At 46.1% G+C, this 20,969-nt stretch overlaps 1 protein-coding gene across 1 annotated transcript in view; it reads left to right on the top strand.

Annotated features, from left to right (window-relative positions):
• LOC127574557 (aquaporin-4-like) overlaps positions 1-20,969 on the top strand; it is a 101,152-nt gene that overhangs the window by 69,157 nt on the left and 11,026 nt on the right. Inside the window, exon 3 of the mRNA XM_052023652.1 lies at positions 7,730-7,883. Within this exon, the coding sequence (XP_051879612.1) occupies positions 7,795-7,883 (89 nt within the window). The 5' untranslated portion in view covers positions 7,730-7,794. The remainder of the gene's footprint in view (positions 1-7,729; positions 7,884-20,969) is intronic.

Below are 20,969 nucleotides of genomic sequence, written 5' to 3'. Positions count from 1 at the left end.
GTCCATTTCCCTCCACAGATGCTGCCTGACCCGCTGAGTTCCTCCAGCACCTCATTTTTTTTGCTCCAGGTTCCAGCATCTGCAGTCTCTTGTGTCTCCCACCACCAGTTGATGGGATAGATACTCAGACCCAAATTTGAGGCCCATCTTTCTGAGGATAATTCTGTTAATACGTTACCTTCTGACCAGCTTCCTTAATTTTTGAGGAACCAGTGTCCTGAGACACATTGAGGAAGATGTGCTATGAGGTACTTTGATTACCAAAACATCTTTGACTTTTTATTCGCAAAGTGGACATCTGTGAGGAAACCTACTAGTAGATCTGCTGCCTCACAGCTCCTGCAACCTGCGTTCAATCCTGACCTATGTGGTAGGGAAGGGTAAGATAGATCTTAGAGCAGGATAAAATGTCAGCACAACATTGTGGGCCGTAGGGCCTGTACTGTGCTGTAATGTTCTATGTTAATGCAGAGTCCAACAAAAGATAGTTACGGTACAAAGTGAGAACTGTGTTCCCTGGAGACAAAAGATTTAGCAGTTTAATGCCTTGTGTTCCTGGTGCTTTGGTGGGGAATAAATGTGCTTTATTTTGGATTGTTCTCTCTTGTGCTCTGTTGCCTATCATAGTCCCAGGGCACCCCAAAGGACCGTATTGACATTAAAGACCTTTAGAAGTGTTGTCACTGTCGTAGTAGTGAAATGCAGCTGCCAATTTGTGCACAGCAAGATCCCATAAAACAGCAATGGGACAACCACAGAGCATGGTTACAGCAGGGAGGCCATTTGGCCCTTCCAGCCCATTCAAGAGAGGCCCATCGGGCCCCACTCTCCATTCTTTCCTTTCAGACGGTTACCTGCCCCGTCTTTTCCAAAGGTGGAGCGATTAAAATGGAAGAGCAGAAATGGAAGGGCACAGAGATCTCAGAGGGTTACAGGAGGAGGTTGCAGTGATAGGGCCAGGGTGAGGCCACAAAAGGATTGTAGAACAAAGATGAGGATTTTAAAACTGAGGAGCCCATGTAGGTGAGTGAGCACAGGTGAGACTGGTGAATGGACTTAGTTTGGGTGGGCTAAAGTTTGCATGCGGTAGAAGATGGAATCTATTCAAGTCTAGAAGTAACCAGGACACACACCCTCTTCTGTGTCACCTTCCATAAAATCCACCACTTTTCCTTACCTACTTCATTATTCACAATAGGTTTCCATAGAGTCATGGAGAGATACAGCATGGAAACATTACACTTTGACCCACAGAGTCTGTGCTAACCATCAACCTCCCATTTTTACATTAATTCTACTCCAACCCATTTCATGCTCCCCACATTCCCATCAACTCCTCCCCCCCCAGGTTCTAAGATCTTTCTAACCCTTCCCTCCCACATAGCCCTCCATTTCTCTGTCATTCATGTGTCTATCTAAGAGTCTCTTAAATGTCCCTAATGTATCTGCCCCCACAACCTCTGCCGGCAGTGTGTTCCACACACCCACCACTTCCTGTGTAAAAAACTTACCCCTGACATCCCCCTTATACCTTCCTCCAATCACCTTAAAATAATGTCCCCTCGTGTTAGCCATTGTCGCCCTGGGAAAAAGTCTCTGACTGTCCACTCGATCTATGCCTCTTATCATCTTGTACACCTCTATCAAGTCACCTCTCATCCTCCTTCTCTCCAAAGAGAAAAGCCCTAGCTCGCTCAACCTATCCTCATAAGACATGCTCTCCAATCCAGGCAGCACCCTGGTAAGTCTCCTCTGCACCCTCTCTAAAGCTTCCACATCCTTCCTATAATGAGGTGACCAGGACTGAACACAATACTCCAAGTGTGGTCTGACCAGAGTTCTATAGAGCTGCAACATTACCTCGCGGTTCTTGAACTCAATACCCTGACTAACGAAGGCCAACACACCATACACCTTCTTAACAACCCTATTGACCTGTGTGGCAACCTTGAGGGATCAATGGACATGGACCCCAAGATCCCCCTGTTCCTCCACACTGCTATGAGTCCTGGCATTAACCTTGTATTCTGCCTTCAGTTTTGATCTCTTGAAGTGTATCACTTCACACTTATCCAGGTTGAACTCCATCTGCCATTTCTGCCAATATCCCAGCAAAAACCTGCCCTGATGAAGTAACCACTTCAGAGTCAGATTTAAATCTAAACGTTCTGTTTAATTAAGTTTATCCAGATCTCTCTGTGAAATCCAAAAATCTGGAAATATTTTTTCAAAATTTATCTTGTGATGTGGTCACCTGCCCAGGTAATCCTTGCATGGAAGAGGTACTTAAACCTCTACAGTCATAGAACATAGGACATAGAACAGTACAGTACAGGAACAGGCCCTTTGGCCCACGGTGTCTGTGGCAACCATGATGTCAAATTGAACTAATCCCATTGGCCTGCACATGGTCCCTATCATAGAACAGTCGAGCACAGGAATATCCCTCCATTCCCTGCATGTTCATGTGTCTGTCTAAATGCCTCTTAAATGTCAATACTGTGTCTGCCTCCACCATCTCCCCAGAAGCCTGTTACAGGCACCCAGCACACTGTGTGTAAAAAAAATACCTCGCACGTCTCGTTTAAACCTCCCCCCTCACCGTAAAGCTAAGCCCTCTCATATTTAACATTTATTAAAGTTCAGCACGGTAGGCTGGTAAGGAAGGTTGGATCACATGGGTTACAGGGAGAGCTAGCTGATTGGATACACAGTTGGCTTGCTGGTAGGAAGCAGTGGGTGATGGTGGAAGGTTGTCTTTTGGTCTGGAGGCCTGTGACCAGTGGTGTGCTTCAGGGGTCGGTGCTAGACACAGCATTTTTACACACAGAGCTTAGTGACATGGTGTCATGACAACAACCTTTCCCTCAATGTCAGCAAAACCAAAGAGCTGGTCATTGACTTCAGGAAAGGGGACGGTGTACATGCACCTGTCTATGTCAACGGTGCTGAGGTCGAGAGGGTTGAGAGTTTCAAGTTCCTGGGAGTGAACATCACCAATAGCCAGTCCTGGTCCAACCACATAGACGCCATGGCCAAGAAGGCTCACCAGCACTTCTACTTCCTCAGGAGGCTAAAGAAATTTGGCATGTCCCCTTTGACACTCACCAACTTTTATTGATACACCATAGAAAGCATCCTATCTGGATGCATCACGGCTTGGTACGGCAACTGCTCTGCCCGGGACCACAAGAAATTGTAGAGAGTCTGGAACACAGCTCAGCACATCACGGAAACCAGCCTCCCCTCCATGGAAGCATGGTGAAGCAGCCAGCATAGTCAACGACCCCACCCACCCGGGTCATTCTCTCTTCTCTCCTCTCCCATCAGGCAGAAGATACAGGAGCCTGAGGGCACGTACCACCAGGCTCAAAGGCAGCTTCTATCCCACGATGATAGGACTATTGAACGGTTCCCTTATACGATGAGATGGACTCTTGACCTCACATCTACCTCGTTATGACCTTGCACCTTATTGTCTACCTGCACCACCCTTCCCTGTAGCTGTGACACTTCACTCTGTATTCTGTTATTGTTTTTACCCTGTACTACCTCAATGCACTGTGTAATGAATTGACCTGTACGAACGGTATGCAAGACAAGTTTTTCACCGTACCTTGGTATGTGACAATAATAAGCCAATACCAATACCAATCAGGAGGGGCATAGTCAGGGTGAAAGCACATCATCTTTTACCCAAGGAGGGGGTGCTAAAAACAAGAGGGCATAGGTTTAAGATCAGAAGCACGAGATTAATAGGGACATCAGGGGCAGCTTCTTCACGCAAAGGATGGTGCATATTTGGAATGAGCTGCCAGAAACAGTGGTTGAGGTGGGCACATTAGCAACATTTAAAAGCCATCTGGATAAATCCATGCTTAGGAGAGGTTTAGAGGGCTGTGGGCCAAACGCGGGCAGGTTGGAATAGCTCACTGGGCAACACAGTCAGCATGGACCAGTTGGGCCGAAGGGCCTGTTTCCATGCTGTATATGACTCTATGACTCTGTTTGGTAGGTGTCAATGAGATCCCCCCCTCATCCTTCCGAACTCCATCAAGTGCAGGCCCAGAGACATCAAACGCTCCTCATACGTTAAGCCTTTTATTCCCGGAAACCTACCTCCTCTGGACCCACCCAGGAGTGACCTCAGGGGTCAATCTGGTGAACCTTTCTTTCCCTCCCTCTGGTGTGAGTACATCCTTCCTCAGTTAAGGAGAACAACATGGTTTATCTGGCACCTAGACCCAGCAACAACAAAGGAACGGCAATGTGTTTGTTTCCAAATCTGGAGGGTGTGCCTCTTGGTGAGGAACCAAAGTGGTGGAGATGCCACACAACTTCTGCCCTTGTGCTTCTATGAATTGAGGTCACGGGCTTTGGAACTGAACAGAATATAATGTTCTGATTAACTTGCCGGTCTATATTAACACAGTGAAAGTATTTAACTGAAAGGTCATGTTTGAAACATTCAAGTGTCAAGTAAACCAGAAAATATATCCTGCAGATAATTTCCAATTTCCTAACTGTGGAACTAAGTGAAACAATAGCAGTTCGCACTTACACTGCAGTTTGGTAATGGCCTGTTTCTGAGCTATATATTCCATGTAACTGCATATAATTCCTCAAACACAGCTCCTCGAGGTTCACTTCATTGGCAGTGTGTGTCACCTCTCTGTAAGGCAGTGTCTGCTTTCACCCAACACTCAAAATAGCGAACATCTGTTTGGAAAACCCCCTGAAAGTTCGTCGATGCCCATCCACTTGTAACGTCAGGCAGAAGTGAGCTATATTCCGAAGCCCATGTCTTTTACGGCTCACCTCCAACGTGGAGTGGGGGGCAAATTACAAAGAGTCATTAAAAGGGCAAAATTATCCAATTTTTCACAGACACTTATCAACCAAAATATTGACACCAGGCCTTTGTTTTCTCTACTTTAACCAACCCAACACGACGCTCATAGATTACCTCCACAAGCACTAATTTTGTGCGTTATTGTTAAATAACTTTTGACAATCCAGTTACATTGCACCCTCCGGCAGTCGACTCTGTTAATCACACCCTCAAAAACTCAAACAGATTTTTCAAATTATCAGTTCCCCTTCCATGACCCTGGCTGGCTTTGCCTAACACAACATGATTTTCCATGCACTCTGTTCCTTAATGGTGGATTCCAGCATTCTCCCTGTGACTGATGTCAGGCTAACTGGGCTGCAGTTCCCTGCCTTCTCCCCCACTCTGTGGAGACATTTCCTGTACGGCATTCCTACCTGTGAATGTTCTAATAGGTAGGATCCCTGTGTGGATATATTCGTGTGTGTGTGTGTGTGTGTGTGTGTGTGCGTGCGTGCGTGCGTGCGTGCGTGCGTGCGTGCGTGCGTGTGTGTGTGTGTGTGTGTCTGTTGGCCTGTGATAACCCTGGTTGTGCCTTGTCTGTCTGGGTGTGAATGTAGTATATGTGTATGTATATGACTGTATATGTGTGTGTGTGCACTCATGCACATGCATGTTTGTACATATATCTTTATATGTGTGTGTGTGTTTGCCTGTATATATGCTTTTCTATGTGTGTGTGTGTGTGTGCCTGTACAAATGCTTGTGTGTGTGCATGCATTTGTATGCCTGTATACATGTTTGTGTGTATTTGCCTGTATGTATGCTTTTGTGTGTGTGTTTGCCTGTACAGATGCTTATGTGTGTGTGTGTGTGTTTGTGTTTGCCTGTATGTAGGCTTGTGTGCGTGTTAGCGGTTAGTGTTACGCTATTACAGCGCCAGCGACCCGGGTTCAGTTCCTGCCGCTGTCTGTAAGGAGTTTGTACGTTCTCCCCGTGTCTGCGTGGGTTTCCTCCGGGTGCTCCGGTTTCCTCCCACATTCCATAGAACACCATCCATAGAACCATACAGCACAAAACAGGCCCTTCGGCCCACCGTGTTGTGCCGTCCATCAAACCACCCTCACACTACCTAACCCCTTCCTCCCGCATATGCCCCCATCCCACACTCCTCCATATGCCTATCCAACAAGCTCTTGAACCTGTCCAATGTATCTGCCTCCACCACCACCCCAGGCAGTGCATTCCATGCACCAACCACTCTCTGGGTGAAAAACCTCCCCCTGACATCTCCGCTGAACCTCCCACCCATAACCTTAAAGCCATGCCCTCTCGTCTTGAGCATTGGTGCCCTGGGAAGGAGGCGCTGACTGTCTACTCTATCTATTCCTCTCAGTATTTTATATCCCTCTATCATGTCTCCTCTCATCCTCCTCCTTTCCAGTGAATAAAGCCCTAGCACCTTAAGCATCTCCTCATATTCAATACTCTCCAATCCAGGCAGCATCCTGGTAAATCTCCTCTGCACCCTCTCCAATGCCTCCACATCCTTCCTATAATGAGGTGACCAGAAGACATTCCAAAGACATACAGGTTAGGAAGTTGTGGGCATGCTATGTTGGCACCGGAAGCGTGGCAACACTTGCGGGCTGCCCCCAGAACACTCTACGCAAAAAGATGCATTTCACTGTGTGTCGATGTACATGTGACTAATAAAGAAATCTTATCTTGTAGCTTGTGTGTATGTGTGTTTGTTTGCCTGTACAGATGCTTCTGTGTGTGTGCATTCCTGTGTGTTTATTTGCCTGTAAATACATTTGTGTGTGTGTTGCCTGTATATGTTAACTACTTTCAGGGGTGTTCATAGGGAAGCCTCCCCAGTAATCATTAAGCAGCGTAGGGTGCACAAATATAGAAACAAATGAGGAGCAGGAATAGGCCATTCGGCCCCTCCAGCCTCTTCATGACAGATCTAAGCACAACTTCAATGCCACCTCCAGCCCACCTCTGGTAACCTTTCATCTCCTTGCTTACTCCCCATTGTAAACATAGTCAACGACTGCTACCACTGCCCTTTGAGAACGAGAGTTCCAAAGACTCACAACTGGCTGAGAACAAAAATTGGCTTCATCTCTGTCTTGTTTTTAAACAGTGACCCCTGGTTCTGGATCCTCTCACAGGAGGAAGCACCCTCTCCACACACCCACTCTGAGAAGATCCCCCAGGATCTGTTCCATCGAAGTCTCTCCTTACCCCTCGCAGGTGAAACAGATACTAGCCCAACCTTTTCTCGCAAGAAACCTTCTCTGAACTGCTTCCAACACAGCAACGTCCTAAATTAAGGAGACTGCTAGTACACAGTACCGCGCTGCCCTTATGCTTGTGTGTGTGTCTGTCTGTATGCTTGTGTGCGTATGTGTGTGTACCTGAGTGTGTATGTGTTCTTGTGTGCATGTGTATGTGTGTGTATGTGAGAGGATGTGAGTGTGCATGTGTGTGTACATGTGAGAGCATGCATGTGTATGTGCATGTGAGTGTGCATGTGTGTGCATGTGAGAGCGTACATGTGTGTGCATGTGAGAGTGTGCATGTGTGTGTACATGAGAACATATGTGAGGGTGCATTTGAGTCTGCATGTGCGTTAGTTTGTGCATCAGTGTGCAGGTGTATGTGAATGTGTGCCAGTACACGTGTATGATGTGTGTAATTGTAAATGTGTGTGTGTGTAAATTAGAACCACTTAGCTGCTTCGGTCTTTAGAAGAGGGAGAGCGAGTGTCTGCGGACGTGGTGTAACTCATGTACAGAATTCTCTGCTATTTTGTGGACAGAGCCCCTGGAGCGGGGGGCGTGCTCCCCAAGGGCGGGTCTAACTGTGATCCGCCTTATTTATTCAAAGGTTGCCCGGGGTCTGCTTGGGAGGTCGTTCTCTCTCTCAGATTATTAAAGAGAGAGGTTACGACAATGCAGCACTCGCCGCCAGGACGCGAACCCTCCTTCCACTCTCTGTCTGCCGTCTCGCCAGATTCCTACTCACACCCACCAACACCAAGGTATTTAAACTCTCCTTCCGATTCAGCCTGAGTTAGGGTCAGTTCTCGCATTTGATGGTTTCTGTGCAAAGGAGGGAATGTGAATTGAGCAGTTGTAAGTTCAGTAGCCTTTGGGAGGATTGCAAATTGCAGAACAGTTACAGACCCGGGAGAGAGCGAATGGACTGAGTGTAAAACTTTCTGCAGGATAAAGTCGATTGCATGAAAATACCAGCCATCAGTTTACGTTAACGCAAAGGGTTCTTCAGTCGCTTTTACTCACGCACAGTTGCTTATATATTGATGGTCGCTTCTTAAGCTTCATGTTATACAGAATGAAGTTTGTCAGAGTCTGGATTTGAAACGGAAATTTTAAAAAACTGCAGATGCTGGAAATGTGAAAAAACAGAAAATGCTGGGAACACTCAGCCGGTCAGGCAGTATCGGTGGAGAAAGAAAGAGTCTTTCACCCAAAATGGTCACTCTGTCTCTCTCTCCAGATGCTGCCCGATCTGCTGAGTTTTTCCCACATTCTCTGGATTTGAAATGCCTGTGATGTCAGCAGCCGGGGATGTTAACAGTGGTAGTTACACACCGTTTGTTTGTCGCTTGTGAAATTCTTGGTTTGAGGCAGTGTTTGGGCAGCACTTAGTGAAAGGTCTGGTATGATGCATCTCTATTGAACTCTGGTTAGACTGCATTTAGAGTATTGCGTGCAGTTCTGGTCGCCTCACTTATAGGAAGGATGTCGAGGCTTTAGAGAGGGTGCAGAGGTGGTTTACTAGGATGCTGCCTGGATTAGAGGGCATGTGCTATCAGGAGAGGCTGGGTAAACTTGGGCTCTTTTCTCTGGAGCGGCAGAGGCTGAGGGGTGATCTGTTGGAGGTGTATAAAATGATGAGGGGCATGGATAGGGTGGACAAGCAATATCTTTTTCCAGTTATTGAGCGATCCAATACCAGAGGGCATGCATTTAAGGTGAGAGGGGGGTAGGTTCAGAACAGATGTGAGGGGTACGTTTTTTTTACTGAGAGATTGGCGGATGCCTGGAATGTGTTGCCTGATAGGGTGGTGGAGGCAAATTCATTGGGGTCTTTTAAGAGGGGCTTGGATGGGCACATGAATGAGAGGAAAATGGAGGGACATGGGCATTCTGTAGGTTGGAGGTATTAGCTATGTTGGTGCAACATTGTGGGCTAAGGGGCCTGTTCTGTGCTGTACTGTTCTATGTTCTATGTATGCCCTTTTGGGGAGAGCACTCGCCTCTCACAAGAGGTTGTGGGTTCAAGACCCACTCAGACACACCCAGACATCTCAACTGGAGTCTACTGCACTACAGAGGGCGTGTTGCACTGTGGCAGGTGCTGTCTTGTGGGTGATTTATTAAACTGAGGCTCTGCTTGTTCCTTGTAAAGGATCCAATGGTAGTTTTTCAGAGCTCTGGATAGATACACCATCTGGCTGTTTGTGGGAACTTGCTGTGCACAAACTGGCCACTGTTTCCCATTTTACAGCATGTATACTGCAGCCCATAAAGTACTTTGGGACATCCTAAAAGTAGTATGGTAGGTGCTAGAGCTCTCTTTTCTCTTAAAACTGATTGATTTCCAGATAAAAGTCCTAACAACAGCCACAGCGAAATGTTTCAAGGAATCCCACAGCTGATCATCAAACAGGAATGGACACCAAGCTGTGTAAGGGAACGGTAGCAGAATGGTTGGGTTCCTGGATGAGTATCCAGTAGCCTGACAAATGCTTCAGATACATACGGTTCAATCCCACCATTGCAGTTGGAAAATTTAGGTTCAAGTAATTAAATAAATCTGGATTAAACATTAATATCAGAATGTAAATAATCAACGTGGTTTAGTCATAGAGTCATACAGCATGGAAACAGGCCCTTCGGCCCAACTGGTTCATGCCGACCAAGATTCCCTTCTAAGCTAGTCCCATTTGCCTGCATTTGACCCATCTCCCTCTAAACCTTTCCTGTCCTAGTTTCCTTTAAATGATAATGTACCTGCCTCAATCACTTCCTATGGCAGCTCGTTCCATATACAGACCACTCTCTGGGTGGAAAAGTTGCCCCTTAGGTTCTTAATAAATCTCTCCCCTCTCACCTTAAACCTGTGCCCTCTAGTTCTTGATTCCCCAACCCTGGGAAAAAGACTGTGTGCATTCACCTTATCTATGCCCCTCATGATTTTATATACTTCCATAAGAACACCCCTCATTCTCCTAGGCTCCAGGGAATGAAGTCCCAACCTGATCAACCTCTCTCCATAACTCAGTCCCTCGAGTCTCGGCAACATCCTCGTAAATCTCCTCTGCACTCTTTCCAGCTTAATGGCATCTTTCCTATAGCAGAGTGACCAAAACTGAACACAACATTACAAATGTGACCTCACCAATGTCTTATACAACTGCAACATAACATCCCAACTTCTGTACTCAGTGCCCTGACTGTTGAAGGCCAGCTTGTCAAAAGCCTTCTTCACCACCGTGTCTACCTGTAACACCACTTTCGGGGAACATTGTCCTTGTACTCCTAGGTCCCTCTGTTCTACACCACTCCCCAGGGCCCAACCATTCACCGTGAAGGTCCTACCCTCATTTGTCTTCCCAAAATGCAAATTAAACTCCATTTGCCATTCCTCAGCCCACTTACCCAGGTGATCAAGATGCTTCTGTAATCGCTGATAACCACCTTCACTATCTACGACACCACCTACTTTAGTCTGCAGACCTACTAACCATGCCTTGTACATTCTCATCCAAGTATTAATCATTAGTATTCAAGGTTTGGGGAATGATTTATTCATCAAAGGACACGTGGTTTAACTGTTGATCATTTACTATGAAGCTACTGGATTGTTTTGAAACCTGTTGGGGTCATTATAACACAGTCCCCACCAACACCGACCCTACCAACGCCTTTCCCCACCAATGCCATTCCCCACCAACGCCATTCCCCACCAACGCCATTCCCCACCAACGCCATTCCCCACCAACGCCATTCCCCACCAACGCCATTCCCCACCAACGCCGTCCCCACCAACGCCGTCCCCACCAACGCCGTCCCCACCAACGCCGTCCCCACCAACGCCGACTCCACCAATGCCGTCCCCCACCAATGCCGTCCCCCACCAACGCCGTGCCTACAACGCCAACCCCACCAACGCCGGCCCCACCAACGCCATTCCCCACCAACGCCATTCCCCACCAACGCCGGCCCCACCAACGCCGGCCCCACCACATCACCCTCAGTAACATGGAGCATAGAACATAAAACCTTGGATCACAGGAACAGGTCCTTCAGCCCACGATGTCTGTGCTGAACATGATATCAAATTAAACTAATCCCTTCTGCCTGCATGTGATCCATATCCCCTCAAGTTTTAACAGAAATATTCTCCGGATCTCCTCAGAACATTAATAATACTCATTAAAACCTGTTTATTTTTCCCACTCAGCATCATTAATCACACATAAGTAACTGTCCCTGAGCTGCGTGGTAAATTTTGCCCATCAGGACACTTTCAGTAGCATGTGATATAAATAGAGCTGTTAACTGTGTTCTAATCTACACTGATACCCAATATCCAGCAAAAACTTGGGTTGTTTTCTCTGGAGCATCAGAGGCTGAGGCGAGACGTGATAGAAGTTTCTAAAATTATGAGAGACACAGATAGAGTAGACAGCCAGAATCTTTTCCCCAGGGGTAGAAAGGTCAAAAGGTAGAAAGGGCATGCATTTAAGGTGAGAGGGGGAAAGCTTAAAGGAGATGTGTGGGGCAAGTTTTTTTACACAGAGAGCGGTGGGTGCCTGGAATGTGCTGCCAGGGGTGGTGGTGGAGGCAGATATGATAGAGGCATTTAAGAGACACATGATATCCATGGAAAGGAGGGATCATGTACAGGCAGAAGAGATGTCTGGAGTGTGGTGACTCTTTGTATGCTGCCCTCTGCAGATCTGCTCATTACTTCTATTATAATCATTCTACTTTTTAAAATCTAAATGCTAAAGACTTTAAGAATCTGTAACTGTAACACTGTATTCTGCATTCTGTTATTGCTTTTCCCTTGTACTACCTCAGTGTACTGGGATGATAATCAGGTTCAAGAACAGCTACTTCCCTTCAACCATTCAGTTCTTGAACACACTGGCACAACCCTAATCACTACAGTGTAGCAACACTATGACCACTGCGGCGGGGGTGGGGGGGCGGGGTGTCGTTCGGGGGATCTCCTGGTGGGTCTTCTCCTGGGCCTGACCAAGCTGGCCATCCACAGGTCCAGGCGGTGGGCAGCCGAGGGTCCCGGCTGGTCCACCTACTTGCCCGTCTTCTGGACTTGCGTCTGCACGCAGATGTCCTTGGAGAGGGAGCACGTAGTATCCGCGGGCACCCTGGTTGACTGCTGCGATCGGTGGGCCCCTCAGGTGTCGTGGACGGTGTGAATGAGATTCTCATCTGAAGTATTGCATGTGCGTTAAGCGGTTGTTAGTTAGCGTTATTGCTGTAGTTATGTAGTTTGCATCTGTTTGCATAGTTTTTCCTTCTTTCTCTATTAGTTGTAGTTTTGACACTGGATGTCCTTTTGTAGTGCTTTTAGAGAATAAACGTTTGTTTAAAAAAAACACTATGACCACTTTGATCACTTTGCACTAAAAAGTGTTGTTCTAAATGTGTTCTTTATTGTGCATAATTTATGTTTAATTTATGTTTTACTTGTGAATGCTGCTTATCTGATGCTATGCGCCCGTGATTTTTTTTTAATTTTTAAAAAGATTTTATTTACAGCCGCAAGTAAGTTTTCATTGCACCTGTGCACACATGGACTTGTGTGTGTGACAATAAATTTGACGTTGACTTTGTGATATGATCTGTATGGATGGCATGCAAAACAATGTTTTTCACTGTATCTTGGTACATGTGACAATAATAAACCAATTACCTACCAGTTTATTTCAGCATTCATGCTCAGCACAACATTGTGGGCTGAAGGGCCTGTTCCTGTGCTCAACTGTTCTATGTTCCATGTAACAGCCTCACATTTTATGCAGAGCATTTAATATAATAAAACATCACAATGGAACTCACAGGGAAAATTACTCAACAACATTTACACAGAGAGGTGACCAACAGATGTTTAAGGAGAAAGAAGAAATGATTTGCTGGATATAAAATTTTAAACATTTAGGACTTTATTCCCTGGAGTGGAGGAGAATGACGGGAGATCTTATAGAGGTAAACAAAATTATGAGGGGTACAGACAGGGTGAATGCATGCAGGCCTTTTCCCCTCAGGTTGGGTGAGACTAGAACTAGAGGACATAGGTTGAGGGTGAAAGGTGAAATATTTAAGGGGAATCTGAGGGGGATCTTCGATGGGGGGGGGGGGGGGGGTTTGGAGGGATATGGTCCGGGTGCAGGTAGATGGAACTAGGCAGAAGGTCAGGTCGGCATGAACTAGATGGGCCGAAGGGCCTGTTTCTATGCTGTAGTGCTCTATGACTATTTGAAGAGCATCTCTTTCAGAAACAGCTCCCTAACCTTGAACGCTAAACCACACTGGTATTGGTATTGGTTTATTATTGTCACGTACCGAGGTACAGTGAAAAGCTTGTCTTGCATACCGATCATACAGATCAATTCATTACACAGTGCATTGAGGTAGCACAGGGTAAAACAATAACAGAATACAGAGTAAAGTGTCATAGCTACAGGGAAGTGCATTGCAGGTGGACAATAAGGTGCAAGGTCATAACAAGGTAGATCATGAGGTCAAGAGTCCATCTCATCGTATAAGGCAACCGTTCAATAGTCTTATCACCGTGGGATAGAAGCTGTCCTTGAGCCCGGTGGTATGTGCCCTCAGGCTCTTGTACCTTCTGCCTGATGGGAGAGGAGAGAAGAGAGAATGACCCGGGTGGTTGGGGTCTTTGATTATGCTGGCTGCTTCACCAAGGCAGCAAGAGGTATAGAGTGAGTCCATGGCTGGTTTCCGTGATGTGCTGAGCTGTGTCCACAAATCTCTGCAGTTTCTTGCAGTCCCAGGAAGAGCAGTTGCTATACCACTGGTTGCTTATGTTCTAACATTACTAAAAATCAAAACATCTGCGGAGAGAGAAACAGTTAATGTTTCAGCCCTGCACCCTTTGTCAGCAATGGGAAAGAGAGAAAACAAGTTAGTTTTCCGTTGCAGAGAAGATGGGGGAAGGGATGGATTAAACAAAGGGAATATCAGTGATAGGGTGAGACTAACTGAGTTAGTGAAGCAGAGTAGCAGGTAGGATCAGAGCGTGTTTCTTTCTCTGTTATCTGTTGCTAATAGTGAGGCTGTGGCACATCCCCAGCAGGACAAACTGTACCAGAATCAGATTCAGAATCAGGTTTATTATCTCCATTTTAGATGATGTGCACTTTGTTGTTTTGCGGCAGTAGTGCAGTGCAGAGACATGCAAGGACTATAAATTACAAAAAGAAATAGATAGTGCAAAAAGAGGAATATTGAGGTAGTGTTCATGGGTTCATGGACCGTTCAGAGATCTGATGGCGGAGGGGAAGAAGCTGTTCCTGAATCATTGAGTGTGGGTCTTCAAGCTCCTGTACCTCCTCCCCAATGGTAGTAACGAGAAGAGGGCATGTCCCGGGTGGTGAGGGTCCTTAGTGATGGATGTCGCCTTCTTGAGGCACCGCCTCTTAAAGATGGTGGGGAGGGTTGTGCCCGTGATGGAGCTGGCTGAGTCTACAACCGTCTGCAGCCTCTTGCAATCCTCTGCATTGGAGCCTCCATACCAGGCAGTGGTGCAACCAGTCAGAATGTCTCCACTGTACATCTGTAGAAAAAGAAGAACTGATCCAAAATGTTGACATTCCTGATGCAGGGTCTCGATCTGAAACATTGACCATCCCTCTGCCTCCACAGATGTTGCCTGACCTGCTGAGTTCCTCCAGCATAGAATGTGGAACAGTACAGCATAGGCCCTTCAGTCCACAATGTTGTCCCAAACTAATTAAGCTAATGATGACTAATTAAACTAATCCCTTCTGCCTGCGCATGATCCATATCCTTCCATTCTCTGCATATTCACGTGTCTAACAGCCTCTTAAATACCTGGAGTTAGGTTTTTTTTGCAAAATGATAACAAAAGTGGCCAGTTCCACTACAGACAGATAGAAGCAGTGATATTCTAAAATTAATGATTATTACAAATTTATTTAACTGCTTGAACATAAATTTCCCAGCCATGATGATGGGATTGAACCTTATAGATCGGAAGTGTTTGGTCAGGCTACTGGATACTTGCTCTGTAACCCATTCCTGTTTGATATGGGTGCTCTGAAGTTAGGAGCTTCTCATCCAGGTGATTCTAGCCCAGTATCTCATGACTTTGATAGCACTGTGTGACTCCAGGCCACGAGCAAACTTCCCTCTGAAAATCATCCAGCAATTTAGCAGGGCTAATTTGGGATGGAACTAGAATTGGAATTGATTTATTATTGTCACATGTACCGAGGTACAGTGAAAAACTTTGTTTTGCATGCCATCCAGTCAGATCATTCTGTACATTAGGAGAAATAGAAAAGCAATAGTAGAATGCAGAATATAGTGTTACAGATACAGAGAAGCTGCATTGCAGGTAAAGTGCAAGGGCTATGACGAGGTAGATTGAGAGTTCAAGAGTTCATATGTATCGTACAAGAGGTCCGTTCAAGAGCCTTACAACAGCACGATAGGAGCTGTCCTTGAGACTGGTGGTATGTGCTTTCTTGTATCTTCTGCCCGATGGGAGGGGGGAGAAGAGAGAATGTCCGGGGTGGAGTAGGTGGGGTCTTTGATTATGTTGGCTGCTTTACTGAGGCAGCGAGAAGTGTAAACAATGGAGGGGAGACTGGTTTGTGTGATGGACAGGGCTGTGTACATAACTCTACACTTTCTTGCGGTCTTGGGCAGAGCAGTTGCCTTACCAAACTGTGATGCATCCAGATAGGATGCTTTCTATGGCGCATCGATAAAAATTCTTACATCATCCACACCTGTGAGCAAATGCATTAAAAAAATTAGATTTTATAGGAACATCTTACATTGACGGAGCGGTTTAAGGGGAATAGTCCAGAGTCAGTGAAATGGAAATGGAAGAGCTTAGAGCTGGTGGTGCAAAGTTGAATGGCTGGGAGAGATTGAGGGGAGACCAGAGAAAGGATTGGTCGGGGAGGCACGGTAGTGTAGCGGTTAGCGTAACGCTATTACAGTGCCAGCAAACCGGATTCAATTTCGGCCGCTGTCTGTAAGGAGTTTGTATGTTCTCCCCGAGTCTGTGTGGGTTTCCTCCAAGTGCTCCGGTTTCCTCCCACATTCCAAAGATGTACAGGTTAGGAAGTTGTGGGCATGCTATGTTAGCGCCGGAAGCGTGGCGACCCTTGCGGGCTGCCCCCAGAACACTCTACACAAAAGATGCATTTCACTTTGTGTTTCGATGTACATGTGATTAATAAAGAAATCTTATAAATATTGGCCTCATCAGCTTCTGAAATGCTAGTCAGATATTAAAGGTTTTAAATATCATAAATTGGTAATTGGTTTATTATTGTCACATGTACTGAGATACAGTGAAAAGTTTCTGTTTGCGTGCCATCCAGACAGATCATTCCATACATAAGTACATCAAGGTAGTAAAAAGGAAACAGGATGCAGAATATAGTGTTGCAGTTACAGAGAAAGTGCAGTGCAGGTAGGCAAATAAAGTGCAAGGGCCACGACGAGGGATCAAGAGCAAGTCTGTGGGGAGTTGTTGGAATGTGGGGAGAATAAAATGGGATGTGTAGGATTGGGGTGAATGGGGCTCGATGGTCAATGCGAACTCAGTGGGTAAAAGGGCCGGTTTCTCTGCTCTGTGGCTCTGTGACTCGATAACATGGGAGTGTCCCTAGTGCTATGAACATGGAGTGAATGCATGCAGCCTATTTCCCTGGGGAAAAGATTGCATGCATTCACCCTGCGTACTTGAAGCTGAACTTCAGTTTCTAGTTAGTGTTATGTACGCGGGATACTTTAACTTAATCAAAAACTAGAGGGCAGAGGTTTAAGATGAGAGGGGAAAGATTTAGACGGGAGCTGAGGGGCAACTTCTTCACACAGAGGGTGGTGGATGTATGGAACAAGCTGCAAGGGGACGTGATAGAGGTGAGTACAATAACATTGCTTTGCAGGTACATGGATAGGAAAGGTTCAGAGGGATATGGGCCAAACATGGGCAAATGGGACTGGCTTAGATGGGGATCTTGGTCGGCAGGGACCAGTTGGGCCGAAGGGCCTGTTTCCGTGCTGTATTGACCTATGACTCTATCTGCAAAATGCACTGCAGTTACTCTCCCAGGCTGCTCCAACAGCACCTCCGAAAGCCACAAGCTCTACCACCGAGAAGTCAAGGGCAGCACCTTCAGGATCCTGTCTTGGTCTCACACCCTCCTGATAAACAAAAAATGATAATACAAATATTTTGTGTTCTGATGAAACTTCATCAACCAGATGGATCAACTTCAAATACTGGAGATCTAAGATAAAAACAAAAAAACGTTGGAAACACTCAGCAGGTCAGGCAGCATCCATGGGTCTCAGACCTTCAAAACAATAATTCTAGTTTACCTTAGGTTTCCAGCATCTGCAGAATTTTAGAGTCATAGAGACATACAGCACGGAAACAGGCCCTTCGGCCCATCGATTCCATGCCAACCATTAAACACCCATTTGCACTGATCCTGCATTAACTTTTAACTTATCGATAACAAACCATGGGGCGGCACGGTAGTGTAGTGGTTAGCGCGACACTGTTACAGCGCCAGCGATCAGGGTTCGATTCCCGTTGCTGTCTGTAGGGAGTTTGTACGTTCTCCCGTGTCTGCATGGGTTTCCTCCGGGTGCTCCGGTTTCCTCCTACATTGCAAAGACATACGGGTAGGTTAATTTGGGTTTAAAATGGGCGGCGCGGACTGGTTGGGCCGGAAGGGCCTGTGACCACGCTGTAAATAAAATTTTTTTAGAAATTTAAATATAAAAATTTTAAACTTTTCCCAGGGTAGAAATGTCCAATACTAGAGGACATGTATTTAAGGTGAGAGGGGGAAAGTTTAAAGGAGATGTGTGGGGCAAGTTTTCTACACAGAGAGCGGTGGGTGCCTGGAACAGGCTGCCAGGGTGGTGGTGGAGGCAGATACAATAGTGGTGTTTAAGAGGCTGTTAGACACATGAATGTGCAGGGAATGGAGGGATATGGATTGTGTGCAGGCAGAAGGGATTTAGTTTAATTCAGCATTGTGTTCAGCACAGACGTTGTGGGCCGAAGGTCCTGTTCCTGTGCTGTACTGTTCTATGTTCTATCTATATTCAAACTAATGACTCAATTATTAGTGAATGAAATTGAGACTCTGCTGAATGTGAAAGAATTAAAAGGGCTTTCATTTCCATTCTACCTTTCACATCCCCTTCAAGACTCTCCCAAAAGCCTTTACAATAAATGATTAGCAGGCACTGTTGAAAATATGCTGGAATTTTCCTCATAATTCTGTCTCCATAGTGGTATTTGCAAATTGGAAATATTCCAATCACTGCAGAAATAGGCAGGTCAGAATACTCCATTGATCTTACTCCGAAGCCAGTCATAGAAACCATTTGAAAAGTTATTCACTTACTGGATATCTACAGTCATACAGCATGAAAACTGGTCCTAAACACGGATCCTATTTTATTCTCTCCACATTTTCATCAACTCGCTCGGATTCTAACCCTCGCTCGCAAAATTAGAGACATCATAAGGTAAGATTTCTTTATTAGTCACATATACATTGAAACACACAGGCAATGCATCTTTTTGCGTAGGGTGTTCTGGGGGCAGCCCGCAAATGTCGCCACGCTTCCGGCGCCAACGTAGCATCCTAACTTCCTAACCCGTATGCCTTTGGAATGTGGGAGGAAACCGGAGCACCCGGAGGAAACCCATGCAGACACGGGGAGAACGTACTAACTCCTTACAGACAGTGGCTGGAATTGAACCCGGGTTGCTGGCGCTGTAATAGCGTTAAGCTAACCGCTACACTACCGTGCCTGCCCTAGGTATGCCCCATCATGAGGGGCATAGATAGGGTCAATGCGCACAGCCTTTTTCCCAGGGTCGGGGAACCAAGAACTCGAAGGCATAAGTTTAAGGTGGGAGGGGAGAGATTTAAAAAGAACCTGAAGGACAAGTTTTTCACCCAGAGGGTGGTCAGTACATGGAACGAGCTGCCAGAGGAAGTGGTTGAGGCAGGTACATTAACAATACTTAAAAGGCACTTGGACAGGTACATGGATGGGAAAGGTTTGAGAGGGATATGGGCCAAACACAGGAAAATGGGCATAGCTTAGATGGGAATCTTAGCATGGACGAGCTGGGCTGAAGGGCCTGTTTCTGTGCTGTATGACTCTATGACTCTATGATCTCAGAGCGTTAACAGGCAGTGGTTGCAGTGATAGGGCTGGGGCATGGCGACAAAGGGATTGTAAAACAAGGATGAGGATTTTAAAACCAAGGTGTTGGTAGCCATTAGCCTGTGTAGATCAGTGAGACTGCTGAATGGACTTAGTTTGGGTGGGTTGAAGTTTGCATGCGGTAGAAGATGGAACCTATTCATCTAGAAGTAATCAGGATACACACCTCTTCTGTGTCACCTTCCATAAAATCCACCACTTTTAACTTCTTTAGCTACTTCCTTATTTACATTAGGTTTCATGGAGAGATACAGCAGGGAAACAGGCCCTTTGACCCACTCAGTCTGTGCTAACCATCAAACACCCATTTTTACACTAATTCTACTCTAACCCATTTTCTCCCTACATTCCCAATAGCTCCCCCAAGATTCTACCCCTCACCTGCACATTAGGGGCAATTTACAGCGGCCAATTAACCTGATAACCCGCATGTTTTTGGGATGGGGGAGGAAACCAGAGCACCTGGAATATATCCACGCAGTCACAGGGAGAACGTGCAAACTCCACACAGACAGCATCGGAGTTCAGGATTGAACCCGGGTCTCTGGTGCTGTGAGGCAGCAACCCTACCTGCTGCACTATTGTACCACCGAATAGAACGTAGAACATAGAACAGTACAGCACAGGAACAGGCCCTTCTGCCCACAATATCTGCATCAAACCCGATACCGAATTCAACTAATCCATATCCCTCCATTCCCTGCATATTCATGTGTCTGACAATCTCTTAAACACCACTATTTTATCTGCTTCTACACTACCCCTGGCAGCCTGTCCCAGGCACCCACCACTCTCTGTGTAAACAAAAATATTCCCCCTCTCACCTTAAATGCATGTCCTCTAATATTTGACATTTCTATCCTGGGAAAAAGATTCTGACTGTCTACCTTATCCATGCCTCTCATAATTTTATAAACTTCTATCAGGTCTCCTCTCAGCTTCCAATGCTACAGAGAAAATAACCCAACTTTGTTCAACCTCTCATGGAGTCATAGAGTTATACAGCACGGAAACAGGCCCTTCAGCCCAACTGGTCCATGCCAACCAAGATGCCTCATCCAATCTAGTCCCATTTGCCAGTGTTTGGCCCATAACCTTCCAAACCTTTCCAATCTATTAATCTGTCCAATTGTCTTTTAAAAGTTGTGATTGTACCTGCCTCAACCATTTTGTGTAAAAAAAAAAGTTGCATCTCAAGTTCCTATTAAATCTCTCCCCTCTCACCTTAAACCTATGCCCTCTAGTTCTTGATTCCCCAACCCTGCATTCACCTTATCTATGCCCCTCATGATTTTTCACCCCTACGTTCCAAGGAATAAAGTCCTAGCCTGTCCAACTTCTCCCTGGAACTCAATCCCTCAAGTTCTGGCAACATCCTTGTAAATCTTTTCTGCACTCTTTCCAGCTTACTGGCACCTTTCCTATAGCAGGGCGGCCAAAACTGAACACGATACTCCAAGTGCGGCCTCACCTGTACAACAGTACCATGACCACCCAATCCTTATGGTCAGTGCCCTGACTGATGAAAGCCAGCGTGCCAAAAGCCTTCTTCACCCTTCACCACCCTGTCTACCTGTGTC

The sequence above is a fragment of the Pristis pectinata genome, chromosome 9 (genome assembly GCF_009764475.1).
Source record: "Pristis pectinata isolate sPriPec2 chromosome 9, sPriPec2.1.pri, whole genome shotgun sequence".
NCBI lineage: Eukaryota > Metazoa > Chordata > Chondrichthyes > Rhinopristiformes > Pristidae > Pristis > Pristis pectinata.
This window is presented reverse-complemented; position numbering and strand designations above follow the sequence as displayed.